The following is an 18,237-nucleotide window of genomic DNA, read 5'->3' as shown; positions in this document are numbered from 1 at the left end:
TCTAGACAACCAGGCGTTGCTGCAAAGACCTCTGTCTTAACGCTTGTAAACAAAACAAGTTGTATTAGAGTGTACCTAGACTTGTTCCTTTCTCTCTTGCAAAGCCTTGCCACTTAGTGCTTGGAGGGATCCTGGTCATAGGAAAAGATGTGAGAGTATCCAAGTAGTTTCAAACTGCTTCCAGGATGGTGTTCCAGATGGATGAGCATGCTCCTGTTGGTTGTCTTGGAGTTTGCTACTAGTACAGAGGTGTTTGGTTAGCAGCAAATAGCACTGAGATCTGAGGAATGTTGTCAAGTACCTTTGAAGTGTTGCAAGGAGTCTCCTGGTAAACCTACTGCCAAACAATTCTGCAAGAAGACTTCTGAAATTTGCCCTTCCTCTTGTGCTTGCTTGAAGCTGAGATGAAGTTTCTAGAATGCCAGCTGAAAATCTAGTTTGGTTGTTCCTGCCTTTGAGGAATTAACAGGGAACTCATGGTCCTGTTTTGCAGCACCATCTGCTCTGTGTTGGAGGCTTCAGGCTTGCTTGATTCTGGGTGACTCCAATACGAAGTTTGAGGCCTACACCCTAAACTGGTGCTCCTGGTGTAGAAAAATCTAGCGGTGGTCATGGTACCTCCTGGCTTTGGGACTGTTAGAAAACCATAGCTGGAGTCTTGAGGCTGCTGGTGATGTTCTGGGAAGGCCCTTCTTTTCCCTATCTGCCACTTCCTGTTATGTGGACGGTTCCAGTCACATGTGAAGACTGGCCCGAAGGGGACACGGTGATAGCTACTGCTGTTTGCACTCTAATTGAGAGAACCAGTAATACGTTTGGAGATGAGAACTGTTCACTGAGCCCTGCCTGCAAAGCACAAGCTGAAGCACTTGACCAGTGACATCTGCAGTAGCTATAGCTGACTTGGAGAGAGTCACTGAATGCTGTTGTGAAATCTCCAAATCACAGAGGGTTTACATATCCCTGGGTTAGTTGCTTAAGTAATCATCTATAGTGTTAATCTGGAAATAGCTGATTCTGAGTTTATCCAACTTTGACTTTCAGCTTTTCAAGTCCTTGTGTGTATTTGTCTGTGTCTCTGCTGAGTCCTCAGCTGTAGATCTTCTTACCTTGTATTTGTTTTGAGATGGGTCATGTCTCTCCATTTCTCTTAAATGAACTATATAGGTTTATTGCTGGAAGGTGTTTTTTGAACCATGGTTGATTCTTGAAGCAGTAAGATTCTTGTATTGCTGTGTCAGATAACATCTTGGCTCTTCCAGTATCTGTCATCAAGTGTAGACACTGGCCAAGAATGAGACAGTAATGGTCTAACGTGATACTATGTGCAAGCAGCACTGTTTTGAATGTCACCAATGGGCTTTGTGCTCTTTGAAGACCAAGTTTAGGCTGCCAGATGGGAACTCAGAGAGCTGCGTCTCCAAAACACTAGTGAATAAAAAAATCCTTTTTGCTCCTTTCTGGATAATTTTGACTGGACTGAAACCTGGTCCCTAGCAGTGTGCTTAGCTTACTGGTGGTTCTTCATAAATTCATTTGCTTTAAAATGAGTTAACCAATCTGTAATAGATGTTTGCACTGCTTGAATCTGGAAAGCTATCAACTCAGATAAGTCATAGCAATGAAATTAGCTTTTGCTATATTTGTCGCTGAAGGTATAATATTGTTAATGACAATCTGTTGACTGAAACCATGCTGATAGGACATGATATTATTTTCTTAATGTTTTATTGATAGAAATGTGTATCGACCACTGTTGTTTTTGTCAAGAAATACTAGGTTGGGTGTTACTGTTTATTCTAAAATTTGGGACAAAAAATAGGAACTTCCTCCAGGGTTTTGCTCAGGTCTTACAGAACTTGTAGGTAGGAATTAGCTGGAATGTTGACTGAAGTGTCTTAAAAGCATTAACTAGTAACTACAAAAATTCATATTTCAAATGATCTCTGATAGTGAAAAAGATAAATCCTTCAGCCTTCAAAAGTCTTGAAAATCTGAATCCATGTCAATGAGCAAAAGTCTAGGACAGGTACCCAAGCAGTTGCTGTTCCTTTGCTAGAGGAAAGCAGTCACTGTGTGGCTGTGCTCTTCCATGGGCAGTAGAGACTTCTGAGGTATTCGCTTCATCATGAGGGAGTACCAACAGTATTTTTTCTTACTGTCTGGTTTTAATTAAATGTTTAATGTTAGCGCCTCATTTTTGTAGGTAGGCCACATGTTCCCCTGCTAATAGTTATCTGTGGACACTAAAATGTGGAAGATGTGTGCAGTTACAGCACCACTGATGTCTTTAATAAGCTAGATAAAGTCCCAGGTAGTCATGTGGTGCACTTGAGTGTCCTTTCAGAGATGTCTCACTCTGAGCTTCCAGGTCTGAGAGGAGATCCATGTGCCCCCTCTTTGGCAGAAAGGCCAGGTCAGGTCTGGTAATCACACGTGTTGGATTTGGTGGTCGATGTTGCTTTCTATGCCAGTCCTGTGCGCTTAGGGAGGACCCTCTGCTATGCCATCACTTCTTTGGAAACTCTTGCATGCTACCTGAGAAGCAGGCTGCTTCACACTGTTGTATGGTGGACTTCGCTCCTTGAACTTGATCTTCCCAGGAATATCTGTTACTGAATATTCCAGAGAGGATGGTGCTGAGTCCTAAGTAAGGAGTTTCCAAGTGTCCTATAGAGCTGTCGTATCTGCTGTAACACGCAGGGTTTCAGTGCACTGCCTCCTCTTTGTTTGGCCGAGTTGTGTTCTCCTTGCTGCCAGGTATATGACTGGAAAAGAGGAAGACTTTAAGCAGACCAGTGGCCAGAGCCCAGTGACTGAGCTGTGCATTGGATGGTCCTGGAATAAAAAATGATGACTTGTGGTGGATCATTTCAGCATCTGCCAGAAACCATAAGCTCTTTTTCTTCTGTTGGAGAAAGTGAGAAGAGGCTTTACCAGAGGCGAAGTGCACATTCATTTGGCAGCTTGGCTCACTGTGAAGCTCAGCAGAAAGCCCAGATGAATCTGAACGCCTGGGGCAAACGGAAGAAGTAGCATTTCTTACCCTGCTGCAGCTGGGCAGCTGTAATTTCCTCAGGTGGTCTTTGACTTCAGAGCAACTCACAGAGCTAGAAAGCATTGTTCTCTCCTGTTCTGAGGGCTGCCCTCTTCATCCTCATCAGCTGGCAGTTGAAAGCCACTGAAAAGACTTCATTGTCAGGGAAACAGAATTGCAGTGATGGGCAGGGACATTCCTTTCTTTCCCACTCAGACTGCTTGTCAGCATCACCTTCTTAGGTCTAGCTTCAACTCTAACTCCATCAGCTTTTCCAGATTCTTATAGATACATCAAAAGTCAGCACTCATCTGCTTTGTATCACCTTGTCGTGGAGCTCTGCTGCAGCAGGTTTAAATAAATGAAAGGTAAATACTTTTAAGAACGAAATGTTAGGCTGCAGAACGTATTGCCACTGGAATTTTTGGAGTCCCAAAGTGTAAATTGGTTAAAAGAGGGATTAGGCAGATTCATAGAGGATTTACCCAGTACAGACTCTGAACAGTGACAGTCTCAGTGTAACTCAAGCCAAGCAGTTCTTCAGCAGCTGATTGCTGCTTGATCGGAGGATATGCCGAAGAGGAACATCCTGTTAGTTATGTTTCTTGTAGTCTCTCCCCAAGTGTTCGTTCTTGGTGTGAATATGAACAAGATATTCTAATACATGGTCCTTTCATTTGACTAACCGTGGCAGTCCTTAGCTTTGCAGATCGAAGAAGTAGTTTTGGGTTGTTCGCCAGAACGTGTGAGCTGTTCTGCCAGGGAGATTCAGACAGAGTTGATGGAAACGGACAGGACCTTGAACATACAGGGCAAGTACTGTGCTTCCAACCAGAACATGCAAGTGAGTAGTCTTACTGCAGACTTGGGTCTGACTTACTTTCTTGGGTCTGCAGAAAGGTCTGTCTGCGTGTCTATCTCAACCACATACCAATAGTTTGCTGTTGATTTAATCTGCAGAATACTTCTTCTCTTTGAGATCATTTTGTTGGCCGATGTTGTCACCATTAAGTTTGTCAGAGTCTTGTCTTGCATTGTGTTGGTTTTGCGCCCACCCAAAGTTTGAAAGCATTGTTATGGCATACATTACTGAAACCAGACGCTTTTAGTCTATTTGTAGAGCACATGAGTAGCATGGCAAGTTCATAGATTAATTGTTGCCTGCATTACCCTCTGTGAGGGAATGCCCAAATGGATTTCTTATGCTCCATAATTGTTCCCAGTGTCTAGTTCCATGAAGCAAAGACTAGGCCAGCTGGAAGTGGCAAATAGTGTAGGATATCACCTCTGTGGTTCTTTGCAGACTCGTGCAAAGTGTCTGAAGGTGAGTTTGAGGAGTATGTTAGTCCTGTTAAGTATACCTATAAATAAACTTTCCTTATTCATCTGGGTGGCTTGACATTTCTGCTGCTTATTGTTGTAAGGTCTGCTGTCTGAATATCTGGGTGGAGGACATCTTTGAGGAGGAGGCATTGTTTGTATTCGGAGCAGCAGAAAAAATGTCTATATCATCTTGAGAGGGTTCTTGCCTGCTTCAAATCCTTAGGACCTTTCTTTCAGATGTCTTTATTTCTATTTCATTTTGTTGTTCTTTCTGTCAGCCACTCTAAAACAGGTATTACATCGTATTGCTCTGGAACTGGCTCATTCTAGAAGCTTTGTCTCCTCTGTAACTAAAGAAAGTGAACAGAACGACCAAAGTCTTTAGCAGTGAAACTTGCTGAGCATCACTGAAGATTTCATCTTCTGTAGTTTCTGCTTGTGATTGTGGGAGCAGTGTTTATCTGCCACTGTGAAACAGAAAATGTGGCTGTGTTTTTAGATAAAATAAGGAGGCAACAGCTTTGAACTCCAGCTGTAGGGTATGATTCCCTAAACTCCTGCTGAAATGAGTTTCAGAAGTTGGGTACGTTCTCTGTCCAGATATGTCCTATTTAGTTCTGAGTAAATCATTTGTGAGTGAGACTTCATTATCCTTTCAGGGGAAGGATATAGCGAAGAAATTAATCAGCCATCACCAGTGAAATTATTTCAGGCTTCCTCCTTCATTGATATAGATGAGTTATGCCCATAGTAAGCCCCAATAGACAGGAATACCGAATCTTCTGCCTCAGGGCTTAAAAAAGTGTCAAATTTAGAAACAGATAGACTCTCATAATGAGGGTATACGTTGGTGCCACATCTTTTGATTCTAGTGCCTTCCTTGTCGTGTCTGCTTACAGTCTGTTTTGGGACATAATGCTACTTAAGTCTTACTCTGCCTCACTGCTTGTAGACTCCAGCCTCCTTCTCCCTTTCCCTCCTCAGGTTTGTCAACCATTATCTCTTTGTGGGGGCATAATTCATTTTTAGCCAATATTGATATAAATGCTTACTTGCCTCATCTCAAAGTGTTGCCCTTTCTGTCTTGTGATAATGTCGACCATGAGGAGCAGGGCTGTAACTTTGTCCCTTTGTTAGCAGTAAGCATCACATCTTCTTGTGCAGGTGCACTGTCTTTGTCCTGCAAAGTCACACTAGTCTTTTTTCCTGACTCCGCATTGCATGCTTGTGTCTACTTTGCTACTTGTTCTTCCTCTTATGACTGCCTTTAACATCATGGGGTTTACCATCTTTCTTCTTGCCAATCTTCAGAATTCCTCGTAGTTCTAACTTAAGCTGTTTCAATTGTTCTGCGTCTGAATATTAGCCTACGTATTTGTGGGGCTATGCTGTAGCTGTGGTTATACTATAACACGGCTTATATCTGTCCTCTGACAAAATTCATGCATCTTGTCATCCTGTATGTTGTTCAAGGAACAGGCTACAGAGCTGTGAAGGAGTTCTTTCTGCCTCTGTTTAAGATAAAATACACTTTAAAAATAAAAGATCTGTTAGCTCCATGAGAACAGACAGGAGAAAGGACAGACCAGATCATTTGGGTCTGGTGAGATAGAGAGGAAGGCAGGGGAGGGGGTATTACACACCACAGAACAGCCGTGCGAAGCCTCCTGAATTGATGCTTGAGTTGTTTCTGATAGCCCACTGTGTCATTTACCAAAAGCAAGTCTGTTTGCCCTGCTATGGTGAGGTGTGTGGAGGCTGTAGACTTCCCAAAGGTCTGCTATACTGACCTCCTGCGTATTGCTGCTCCTGTTTGGCTTTAGAGTTTTGTAACCTCACAGGTGGATGTGATTGACCTGCTGGTATCCTGGTTATGGCTAGCAGTATTGCTGGGCCTTGTTTTATTCCAACAGCATTCAGAAGAGTAGGCAATTCATGCACTGTGTTAGACTACATTTTATTAACTTGCAAGTCTCTCTCTCATTTCCAGTTGCCGTCTTCTAAATGGATTCCAGTGAATTTTCAGGATCTTTGGACCCCCTGTCCTTGCCTGACAAACCACTTATTGGCGATCTCCCTGCTGACATGGAGTTTGGGGAAGATCTCCTGGGCTCCCAAACAGCTTCTACCCAGGAAGTTTCAGTTCTTCAGCCTCCTGACTGGGATCAATCCAAGCAGATGACTGCAGATGGGGACTTGGACCTTCTAGTGAAAGCAGACAACCTGTCTGAACTAAACAAATCAAACGACCTTGTTCTAGATAAACCTAGTGTCTTGGATATGCTGGAGAAACCTGAGGTCTTAGATGACTTGAATAAGACTGCTGACTTGATGGAGCTAGATAAATCGGAGGGTCTGGATGGGCTGTATAAGGCACATCCTTCCCAAGGTGTGGAGGATGGACTGGTGGACTCCTCTGCCCTCTCTAGAGAAGCCCTTGTTCCAGAAACATGGCAAGAAGGGGAAGATGCACCAAAAAATTATTCTGGCGACCTAAAGGAAGATGATGCTGCTGCTATTCCTGCACTGTCTGATGACAACGCCCCTCAGTCACCCCAACAGCTCCTTCCTGATTCCAGGGACCTCAGCAGTGCCCCAGCCTCGGAAGAAATCACAGCACAATCCTCAAGTCTGCCGGTGGTGCCCTCACAACTCAGTCTTAAACAGACAAAGAAGACAAGGTTGAAGGCACCAAGGAAAAGCTCACCCATGCAGAGGGAAGGGCTAGCAGGGGAAGCAGAGGTGGAACTGAGCCCAGACAGCAGTACTGCAGCTTTGCCCCCTGAGCCCAGGGAGCAAAACCAGGCAAAGGAAGGGGATGATAGCAGGAACAATTCACTTAAAGACAGTAGTGTACTGAAAGCACAGGAAGCCTCACCACCAGCAGGTAGGTTGTTATCTCTGCAGAGCTTGGCTTAGTTTTGCTCAGGAGATCATCCTGCTGCACATTGTTGAAGCTGGAGTCTGTTTTGTGCTCCAACTTACCCCATCATCCCCTGCTATGGAAATTGTCAATGCTACTGGTGGGCTAGATTTGGGAAAAGCATCTTGCTTACACGGAGTAATGCTCTGGAAGCTGCTCCCTTGGTGCACACAAGCTCTTGCTCTGGCTTTCATAGCTTTAACTTTGATTTTCAATGTTTGTGTCAGCTAGGAGCTTCCCTGATAAAGCTGCGGCTGTGCATCAGCTTAGCTCACACTCTTCATCACTGGAGTCTTTGCTGAAACTGAGAATCACCAGAAGGTGTTTCCAATAGGCAAGTCCCTCCGCCTGTGCTGACCGTCCTCAGGAGATGCTCAGTCTCAGTCAGAAGCAGTTGGAGGCAACTGCCCAGCATGCATCACCCGTGCAGGGAGGTCTCCCCCTTACAGAACTCCTCCCAATCTATGTATTTGGATCTCTAACTATAGATGGTGGGTTTAGGAACTTTCCCGTGTCTGATCACCACCAGAACTGTGCTTCTTAGCCAGGACTGTCTGAGGCTTCATGTGCAGACTGACCCAAAGGGTGGCTGCATTTGAAGAGCACCTACCTTCTTCTGTTGGAGAAAAGCAAGATGTTAGATGCAAGCTTCTTCTGTGCTTCTATTCTAGGAGAAGGCCTGTCTGGGAAGGGAAGCGAGCTGCCAACTGAGAAGGTGAGGAGAGTGCAGTCAAGTACATATGCTGCAGGAGCATAGAGGGTGGCTGGCTGTTGTCAAACTCCATGAGAAGGAGTTCACTTGTCTTCTGTGACAGAGTGATCTCTGCACTGCCACTGTGCTGTAATGTGGCTTCAGTGTGTCCCTGCTACCCCCAGCTGGAAGGTCATTCTTATAAACCTACTTCCCCCTCTCTCCTATCTTGCCAACTCTGGCCAGGTATCCATGGAGTTTTATGTTTTCAGCCTAGTTATTGGGAAAGCAAATCCCAGAAGTTGGAACTCCATTGTGATCTGAGATATTTATCCATTGTTGTCCTACCAGATGGTTAGCCTAAGTATTTGCTGAATGTCTTCTAGGAGCAGAAAAGAAGTGAACGAGCCAGAAGATCAGAAACTGCCAGGCCTGAAACTGTGAACTCCTCTGAGAGCAGTGAGTAACTAGGAGTAGCTCATGCCTGTTTTCAGCCAGAGAGCGGGGCCCAGACTCGTTGTGGGCAGGTGGTTCATGGTGTTCATGGTTGGAACTCTGGAACTTCTGTGCAGACTTTCCACTTACACAAGACAGGTCTCTGCACCCCATGAGTCTTCATCCTGGGGTACTTGCCTTGATTTCCAAGGGCACTTAGGTTGAAGGGAGGGTTGTAATATTTTTACAGTGGTGTGTGGACACCAAGCACCAAGTAATAGGATGAGACTCCGGGGTTGTTCCCAGGAAATCCATCTTCTATCTCCTCAGCCAGGAACTTTCTTCCTTTGTCTCTATGGCAGCAGGCCTTCTGAAGGAAGGTTGCGTTTTTTTTGGATTTTCCTGCAGAAGTATGTGAGGTCTCTGTTCTTTGAGATGTAGAGTGTCACCCCGCCATTCCCTAGTATTTGTGCATTGCTCCTTCATTGTCTGCCTGTGCAGCCTGTGCTGGAGGCTGGTGATACAGCTTGTTCCCTTTAAGGTCTACTGGTTCTTGGAGGGTTTTCTGCTGTAAGTGTTCACACTTTGGGCTTCTGCTCAACCTTGGCAAATTATGACTTCCTAGAGAGGAGTTGTACTTAAGCCTGGTTTGCTTAAAGACCTCCTGATTCATCTCCAATTCCAACAGAATATCTTTTAAGGGTCCCTTTATCATCCCACCCAGATAGGTACAAAGCATGTAGAGGGACTCCAGGACCTGACCTCAGAAAGCCCCGGCGTGTCTCTCATGGCAGAGATTTCTGTCTCATTTCCTAATGTGGGATTTCTGTGCATCTTTCTCTGCTGCTTTGCAGTTCCAGTCTCTGATGAAGACTCTGATGCAATGGTGGATGATCCCAATGATGAGGATTTTGTTCCTTTTCGTACCCGGCGCTCAACTCGCATGTCTTTACGCACTCAGATGGCACAGCGGGCTGCCCGCTCTGCTGTCACCAAGATGACTTGTGCCAACTGCCGAACCCCACTGCAGAAGGGCCAAACTGCCTACCAGCGTAAAGGGCTCCCTCAGCTCTTCTGCTCCAGCTCCTGTCTCACCACCTTCTCAAAAAAACCACCTGGCAAGAAGATATGCACCTTCTGTAAAAAGTGTGTGTTCATTCCCCTTTCCTCAATGCTCCTGTGCTTGTGACCCCATTCACCTGCCACACAGCCCTCTACCAGCCAGTCTCCATCCCTGTGACCCTCATGCTTCCCATTCAGCCCTATCACTCCTGCCCACTGCCAGCTGCTGCCCCATGTCTTCCTTCACACACCGCATATCACATGCACCCTAACACCCCTTTCACATTATTGCCTTTCCCTGCCTGTCCCCAGGCTCAATACCCCATATCCCAGCCTCCTTTCAAAACAGCCTTCCACATGCTCCATTTTCAGGCACCATCCCTCTGGGCTGGGATAGAAGCTGCTGTGAAGCAGTTCTTGCCACGCTTTTGGGACACCAGAAAGTCCCGTGCATTGCAGTGTGCCATCCTGTCCCTTCGTGGCAGGACTGATGTGTCCCTGCACTAACACAACCCCTTCTGATCCCCAGGGAGATCTGGAACACCAAGGACTCTGTGGTTGCCCAGATTGGTTCAGGCGGCTCTTTCCATGAGTTCTGTACCTCTGTCTGCCTCTCCCTCTATGAGGCCCAGCAGCACAGACCAGCCCCTCAGTTTGCAGATGCCTCTGACACCAGCCGCTGCAGCGTCTGCCACAAACCTGGCGAGGTAAACAAATGCCTTGTCCTTCCTATGTCCTGTGTGAGGTGCTTGTGACCTGCAGCACTTGGCCCTGCCTGGGACCATCACAGGGCATTTGCCAGGTTTCCTGTGTTGTGAATCCTCAGCCTCTGAGCTGGCTTGGGCTCACTCCCCAGTCCTTCCTTGTTACTGTGAACCAGCCCTTGTTCTGGCAGAAGAAATAAGGCTTCTGCTTCTCCCTGCCCTGAAGCTCATTGCTTCCTGCCACTCCACTCTCCCAATTGCTCCAGTGACTTTTGGCAAAGGAGGCCAGCCTGAGACCACACCAGCTTCCAGTATGGCACTTACCTGAGTTTTAGAGAAACAGCCTGTTATGCCAAGGGCTGTGGTAGTAGTGATGCACGTGTGTCAGAAGGAGGCACATGGTGGTCTGGGGGGAGTGACAACAATGTTGTCTCTGCAGATCCAGCATGAGGTCAGCAATGGGAGCGTGGTTCACCGCATCTGTAGCGATGCCTGCTTCACCAAGTTCCGGGCCACCAAGGGGCTGAAAACTAACTGCTGTGACTACTGTGGACTTTACATCTACAACAAGGGCTTGCCGCTGGAGTACCTCTTTCATGAAGGCCAGCAAAAACGCTTCTGCAACTCTGCCTGTCTTAACAGTTACAAGAAGGTGTGTGAAGCCAGCTGCCTGAGGTGGGGGGTCTCCATGGGCACACAGCTCCTTTGCTCGATGTGGCACAGGGCACTTTATGCAATAGCAGGTGACTTGAATCCCATTGGCCTTTTATTGCTGACAAATCATTTAAGAGATTGCTGTGGAGAAACTGAAGTAGGCCAACAAAATTTATTTATTCTGCATGGGACCCATCTTGGACCTGAGCATGGGCCAGGCACTCGATAAGCTGGACTGTGCAGCGATACTGGTATATGCAGTTAGCATGATGGGCTGGCTTCTTCTGGGTGTCTCCCCAAAAAGCTTGGCTGGATATGTTCCCCTGTGGCCTGAGTAGGCTTCATTTAACTGTCTTGATAGGATCACCAAGCTCTGTATTACTGCCAGGGTACTCTTGAAATGAGAAGGTGAGGTGCTGAAGGCAGCCTTTTTTGCTATCACCACCTGATTTTGCAGACTATGAGGCTGGCTCTGGCATCAGGTGTTCCTTGCAGGAGAGCTGCCCTGTGTTGGATACAGTAGTGGGGTGGGATACGAGGGTCAGACCTTGCCAGCTCTGATGATCAAGCTGGCAGCTCTGTTCTGCTCTGTGTTTGCAGAAGAACACTCGAGTCTACCCGTGCATGTGGTGCAAGACGCTGTGCAAGAACTTCGACATGCTGCCCAACGTGGATCGCAGTGGCAAAATGGGGCTGTTCTGCTCCATTTGCTGCACTACCTCCCACAAAGTGAAGCAGTCAGGCTTGGTTGGTAAGAGCACCTATGTGCAGGGAATCAGTCACCTCTCCACTCTAACTCCTTGCTTAGTACTATTTATTGCTTGTGGTTGAGACTGGAAAGAAGGCCTGTTGCTTGCCTGAGAAGGAGTCCAGTGGGACAAGGGGAAGGAGATTTGGAGAGGGAGGAACCCTTGCAACATGTAGACATCTTAATACTGAGGGGTAGTGTACATTATTGTTCTTGAGAATGCAGGCAGCAGTTGTAGTGCCGTACTGTGCTGGCATTGTCCTTTCCATTACATGGACTACCAGAGTGTCCAGGAATGAGTATGGTCTCTGGTGCAGGTACTGCAGCCTGTTTTGTCCGAATTCCTGTAGATCCAGGGTCACTTCCTTGAACCACTCTGCTCTCCATCTATGTTTTAACATTTCTGTCCTAGCAGAATCTGATGCTCTTAGTTTCCTGGTGTTCTTGTTCCTTGCTTTTTGATAATCCTTGACAGGCTGAGGATGAGTGAGTAGCTTGCATGCCATCCTCAGAATCCAGTCCCATGTCCTGTGCTGCTGCCCTCACCAATTCCTATCTGTTTCATCAGGTCCCCCTAGACCCTGCAGCTTCTGCAGAAAGAGTTTATCTGAACCCTGCTATTACAACAAGACAGACCGGGTTGTCTACCAGTTCTGCAGCCCCAGCTGCTGGACCAAATTCCAGGTACTGAAACTATCTTTCATGCTGGGCTGGGCCATAGAGCTCATGCCTCCTTTCACACTTAGCAGAGGCTCCACCTTCCTTAAGCTCCCCAGGGAGGGTCAATAAGAAAGTCTCTGCTGGAGCACAAGAGTTGCAGTGATTGTAGTTGCCAGTAACTTAGTCTTGGCCTTATCTTCCCCTTCCTCTGTTGGGATAAGACGGGCTATGATTCACTGCTGTCCGTCAGGTTATGCCCAGCAGGAGAACAGTGCAGAGCTGTGCTGCATGAGTGGTTTGGGATTTAGTGACCTTACGAGGGCATGAGCAAAAGTAAAGTAAGCTAGTGAAGCACAGTGGGCACCTTGTAGTGGGGTGGAAAGAGGCAGAGCTGCCCTCTGAGCCAGGTGTCACCAAAGAACATAAGTCTTCTAGGATGTGTTGTCTAAAAATTTACAACCAGCAGGCCTGGGTACCTCATGTTTAATAATGCTCAAAGGCTTGACTGATGGTTTTTGATCTTCTGATGTTAAGTTTCAGCATATGCGAAATATTTGTGATATTCAAAGGCAACTGGAAGAACATCAGTTTTATACAGTTGTCAAAGAATAAAGCAACAGCCAGGAAGACCTGGGAAACTTAGGCCATGACATGCCTTGGGCAACTGAGGAAACAGAGAATCCAGAGATAGAGAGTTAGTTACTGGCAGTCACAGCATTTGGGTTTGGGGTTTGTCTTTTTTCTTGTGTTTTTACTTTGGTTTTTTTTTTTTTTGCGTGTTCGTTTGTTCTTTAATAAATCCTTGATGTAATCCTTCGCTGAGATCACAAAAGGTGTTGGCAGGGTAGCTGTAGAGTTTTTCAGTGTTAAACTTCCTAAAACTTGAATCGTAGAACAGTTTGGGTTGGAAGGGACCTTTAAAGGTCATCTAGTCCAACCCCTCAGCAATGAGCAGGGACATCTTCAACTAATCAGGTTGCTCAGAGCCCTGTCTAATCTGACCTTGAATGTTTCCAGGGTTGGGGCATCTACTACCTCTCTGGGCAACCTGTTCCAGTGTTTCACCAGCCTCATCGTAAAAAAATTTGTCCTTATATCTAGTCTAAATCTACCTGCTTTTAGTTTGAAACCATTACCGCTTGTCCTGCTGCAACAGACACTGCTAAAAAGTTTGTCCCCAAGGACTTTGTTCTTAAAGTCCACTTTAAGAATTGAAAGGCTGCAATAAGGTCTCCCTGGAGCCTTCTCTTCTCCAGGCTGAACAAGCCCAACTCTCTCAGCCTGTCTTCATTGAGGACGTGTTCCAGCCCTCAGATCATTTTTGTGACCCTCCTCTGGACCTACTCCAACAGGTCCATGTCTTTCCTGTGCTGGGGACTCCGGAGCTGGATGCAGCACTGCAGGTGGGGTCTCACAAGAGCTGAGTAGAGGGGCAGAATCCCCTCCCTTGACCTGCTGGCCATGCTTCTTGTGATGCAGCCCAGGACATGGTTGGCTTTGTGGCCTGCAAGTGCACATTGCTGGCTCATGTCTGGCTTTTCATCCACCAGTATCCCCATGTTCTTCTCCATAGGGCTGCTCTCAATACTTTCATCCCCCAGCCTGTGTTGATACCAGGGGTTGCCCCAACCTATATGTGAGACCTTGCACTTAGCCTTGTTGACCCTCCTGAGGTTCACACAGGCCCACTTCTAGAGCTTAGATAGCATCCTGTCCCTCAGGTGTGTCAACTGCACGACTTAGCTTGGTGTCATCTGCAAACTTGCTGAGAGTGCACTCGATCCCACCGTCTTATGTCATTGATGAAGATATGAAACAGTACCGGTCCCAATATGGACCTCCGAGGGACACCACTTGTCACTGATCTCCATCTGGACATTGAGCCGTTGACCACTACCCTCTGGGTGTGCCCATCCAGCCAATTCTTCATGCACCAAACAGTCCATCATTCAAATCCATATTTCTCCAACTTAGAGAGAAGGATGTTGAGGGGAACGGTGTCAGAGGCCTTATGGAAGTCCAGGTAGATGACATCTGAGGCTCTTCTGTTGCCCGCTGATGTAGTCACTCTGTCATAGATGGCCACTAGGTCAATCAGGCAAGACTTGCCCTTGGTGAAGCCATGCTGTCTGTCTCGAATCACCTCCCTGTCCTCCATGTGCCTTAGCATAGCTTTTAGGAGGATCTGTTCCATGATCTTCCCACGCACAGAGGTGAGGCTGACAGGTGGGTAGTTCCTAGGGTCCTCCTTTCTACCCTTTTTTTAAACTGAGTGCAATGTTTCCATTTTTCCAGTCACCAGGGTCTTCATCTAATTCACCTAACATGAGTTATTACCATGTAAAATCAGCATTGTAATGTATGAGTGAACCCATGGATAACCTGGATTAGGAACTGTCTTGCTGATGGATCTCAGAACACATTTATGAAAGAAAAACTACTGAAAAGAGTGTTTCAAGATGGCTTCTTGGGATCAGTATTAAGCCCAAGGAGTTCAACATCTTCATCAGTCATCTGGCGATAAAGTCAAAGTAAGCATGATTAAATTTTGCAGATGAAACAAAAACTGGTGAAGTGTTCCCTCATGGTGAGGTCAGGGCAGTCATAGAAAGCAAAGCATTGGATTGCTTGACAAGACTGTCTCCTTCTAATGTATAGAACCATAGAATGGTTTGGGTTGGAAGGGACCTTAAAGAGCATCTAGTTCCAACCTCCCTGCAATGGACAGGGACACCAGGTTGCCCAACGCCTCATCCACCTGGCTTTGAACAGTTCCAGGGACAGGGCAGCCACAACTTCTCTGGGCAACCTGTTCCAGTGCCTCAACACTCATAGTGAAAAATTTCTTCCTTAGATCTAATCGAAATCTGCCCTCTTTCAGTTCAAAGCCATTGCCCCTTGTCCTATCACTACATGCCCTTGTAAAAAGTCCCTCTCCAGCTTTCCTGTAGGCCCCCTTTAAGTACTGGAAAGCTGCTATAAGATCACCCCGGACGGAGCCTTCTCTTCTCCAGGCTGAACAGCCCCAACTGTCTCAGCCTGTCTTTGCAGGAGAGGTGTTCCAGCCCTTGGATCATCTTCGTGGCCCTCCTCTGGACTCGTTCCCGCAGCTCCATGTCCTTCTTGTGTTGGGGACTCCAGAGCTGAAAGCAGCACTGCAGGTGGAGTCTCACGAGAGCAGAGCAGAGGGGCAGAATGCCCTTTCTCAACCTGCTGGCCACGCTGCTTTGGATGCAGCCCAGGGTACGGTTGGCTTTCTGGGCTGCCAGCGCATATTGCTGGCTCATGTTGAGCTTCTCATCAACCAACACCCTCAAGTCCTTCTCCTCAGGGCTGCTCTCAATCCATTCTCTGCCCAGCCTGTACTAGTGCTTGAAGTTGCCCTGACCCATGTGCAGGACCTTGCAGTTGGCCTTAAACACAGTTAAACACAGTTCTATGCAAGATCCTGTATCAGCCTTACTCAAGTAGTGTGGGGGTGTGACTCCTGAGAAAGTAAGGATTTTGAAAAGCCCTTGGGATTACAGCAGATAAGCCACTCAGTGTGAGCATCTGTTTGCAGCCACAGAGGGAAGGATTAATTAAGTTATTGCAAATATAAGCAGAGAATGTTGCACAGATAGGAAGACTGTTCATCTAATGTCCACTTTATTTTCAATGTTGAAGAAAAAATGGAAGTATGCTGAAAAAATAGAAATTATATTTGGGCTTGAAAAAATGCATGTACTGAGGCACTCGCAGAGCACCTTGTCTGAGGTTATCAGAAAGAAAAGCAGGAAGATTACTTTATTAATAAATATAGAATAATAATATATTTATTTATATATTCTATATAAATATAGAATCTTAGAATCATAGAATGGTTAGGGTTGGAAGGGACCTCAAAGACCATCTAGTTCCAACCCCCCTGCCATGGTCAGGGAAATCCTCCACTACACCAGCTTGCCCAAAGCCTCATCCAACCTGGCCTTGAACACCTCCAGGGATGGGACATCCACAGCTTCTCTGGGCAACCTGTTCCAGTACCTCACCACCCTCAATGTGAAGAATTTCTTTCTTATATCTAACCTAAATCTGCCCTCTTTCAGTTTAAATCCATTGCCCCTTGTCCTATCACTACACACCCTTGTAAAATATATCCTTGTGGACAAGACACCAAGTGCTAAATGACTGTTTAATCTAGCAGAGGAAGGTGAGATGAGAACGGCCGCTTGAATTCTGAAGTTGCATTACATTGAAAATAGAAACCACCTATGCTTCAAGATTTCTTAGAGAAATTGTCAGGAGAGGTAGCGGAGCACCCGTCTCTTAATGTTTTCAATCAGAAGGGTGGCAGCTTGAAAGCTTGCCTTCCTGAGAAGAGCTGGACCCAGTACACTGGAAGCAAAGTGAAACTGCTCAAGAACCTGCTCTCCAGGAGCTTGCGACATGATCTGATGGACTGACTGTGAGTCACTGACAGTGACGGCGAGCGCAGGCCTGAGCAGGGGCAGATGGACTGCTGTGAGCGGTGGAGGAGGCAGGAGGTGGTGGCAGTGCAAGGCAGGTGCTCACTGCCCTCTGTGTGCCTCTCCCTGAATGAACTGTCTCTGTCTTCTGCAGCGCACTAGCCCGGAAGGTGGGATCCACCTCAACTGCCATTACTGCCACAATCTTTTCAGTGGGAAGCCGGAGATCCTAGACTGGCAGGTGAGGACTTTCCCCAGGGGGGATGTCAAGGCAGAGGCCACCCTTGATGAGGACTGGAGGGCTCCTTCCTCTTCCTGCTCAAAGCAGAGCTCCTTCTGTGCCAGTGCTCTGAATGCTTTAGCTACAGAGATGTGCCTGGAGACCGTGTGCTAAGTGCTGCTCTCCTGATGCTCAGCGGGATGTCGGAACGGCAGGAGGAGACCACTTCTGCCAAACCTCGTGTCAGGAGAGCTGTAGTCTCGGCTCAGCCCCATAGTCTTGCTCTTGCTTCTCCTGGAAGTGTAGGAACCTCCTGCCAGGCTGGCTGACCCCGTGGCGGTCTCTTTGGCAGGACAAGGTGTATCAGTTCTGCTGCAAGGACTGCTGCGAGGACTTCAAGCGGCTGCGTGGGGTGGTGTCTCAGTGTGAGCACTGCAAGCAGGAGAAGCTGCTGCACGAGAAGATCCGCTTCTCTGGAGTGGAGAAGAACTTCTGCAGCGAAGGTACTTGGGGAAGGCAAGGGAGAGGCAGAGCCCCCGTGCCAGCCTATGCTGGGGGAAGAGAAGAGAGCATGGAGAGGAACAGAGGGGAGACTGTCTTAGCCAGGCCCTGGGGCGAGAGCCTTGCCATGCAGTGAAGGGAGGACTGTGATGGGGATGGCTTGCTGTCCAGCCAGGCCACAGGGCAAGATCTTTACCATTCATTGTGTCCTTGGGGAGGGCTTTCTCACAGCTTTTCTCTCTCTGGGGGCTGGGGAGACAGCAGGTGGCAGCTCCGCTCCTCCTGTCATCATGCACTTCTACGCTCTTGCGTCTGGGCTGGCCTGACCTGGCCTTGCCCTGCCTGCTGGGTTCCTGCACACAGGAGGTTGGAGTCAGACTCTTCCTAGAAGCATGGAGGTGAGAGATGGCAAGTCCCCATGAGGTCCCATCTTATCCCAGCCCCAGGGGCCAGTGCTGGATTGTTCCCTACAGTGTGTTGCGTGTGCTCTGTTGTCTCCGCAGACCTGGATTGTGGTCATGTTTGGGTCAGGGAGGCCCCCAGTTCATCCTGGGAAGGTTTCACTCCTATTGTTTCTCCGCAGGGTGTGTGCTTCTTTACAAACAGGATTTCACCAAGAACCTGGGCCTGTGCTGCATCACCTGCACCTACTGTTCTCAGACCTGCCAGCGGGCGGTCACCGAGCAGCTGGAGGGCAGCACCTGGGACTTCTGTAGTGAAGACTGCAAAAGCAAATACTTGCTCTGGTACTTCAAGGTCAGTATTGGCACTGGCAGCTTGTGCTAAGTGCTGTGGTGGGCACGGCACCCAAATAAGTGGGCATTGCACTGA

The 18,237-nt window shown here is 47.4% G+C and overlaps 1 protein-coding gene across 1 annotated transcript in view; it reads left to right on the top strand.

The window, feature by feature from the left end:
• The window catches only part of ZMYM3 (zinc finger MYM-type containing 3), a 33,238-nt gene that overhangs the window by 3,219 nt on the left and 11,782 nt on the right, over positions 1 to 18,237 (top strand). Inside the window, exons 2-12 of the mRNA XM_086619409.1 lie at positions 6,351 to 7,247; positions 7,955 to 7,998; positions 8,361 to 8,433; positions 9,264 to 9,555; positions 10,001 to 10,178; positions 10,615 to 10,827; positions 11,430 to 11,580; positions 12,146 to 12,261; positions 16,840 to 16,926; positions 17,258 to 17,408; positions 17,990 to 18,162. Coding sequence (XP_086475535.1) covers positions 6,365 to 7,247; positions 7,955 to 7,998; positions 8,361 to 8,433; positions 9,264 to 9,555; positions 10,001 to 10,178; positions 10,615 to 10,827; positions 11,430 to 11,580; positions 12,146 to 12,261; positions 16,840 to 16,926; positions 17,258 to 17,408; positions 17,990 to 18,162 — 2,361 coding nt within the window. The 5' untranslated portion in view covers positions 6,351 to 6,364. The remainder of the gene's footprint in view (positions 1 to 6,350; positions 7,248 to 7,954; positions 7,999 to 8,360; positions 8,434 to 9,263; positions 9,556 to 10,000; positions 10,179 to 10,614; positions 10,828 to 11,429; positions 11,581 to 12,145; positions 12,262 to 16,839; positions 16,927 to 17,257; positions 17,409 to 17,989; positions 18,163 to 18,237) is intronic.

This window comes from Tauraco erythrolophus, chromosome 13 (assembly GCF_009769465.1).
Source record: "Tauraco erythrolophus isolate bTauEry1 chromosome 13, bTauEry1.pri, whole genome shotgun sequence".
Classification (NCBI taxonomy): domain Eukaryota; kingdom Metazoa; phylum Chordata; class Aves; order Musophagiformes; family Musophagidae; genus Tauraco; species Tauraco erythrolophus.
The sequence above is the reverse complement of the archived record's forward strand: the minus strand, read 5'-3'. Positions and strand labels throughout refer to the sequence as shown.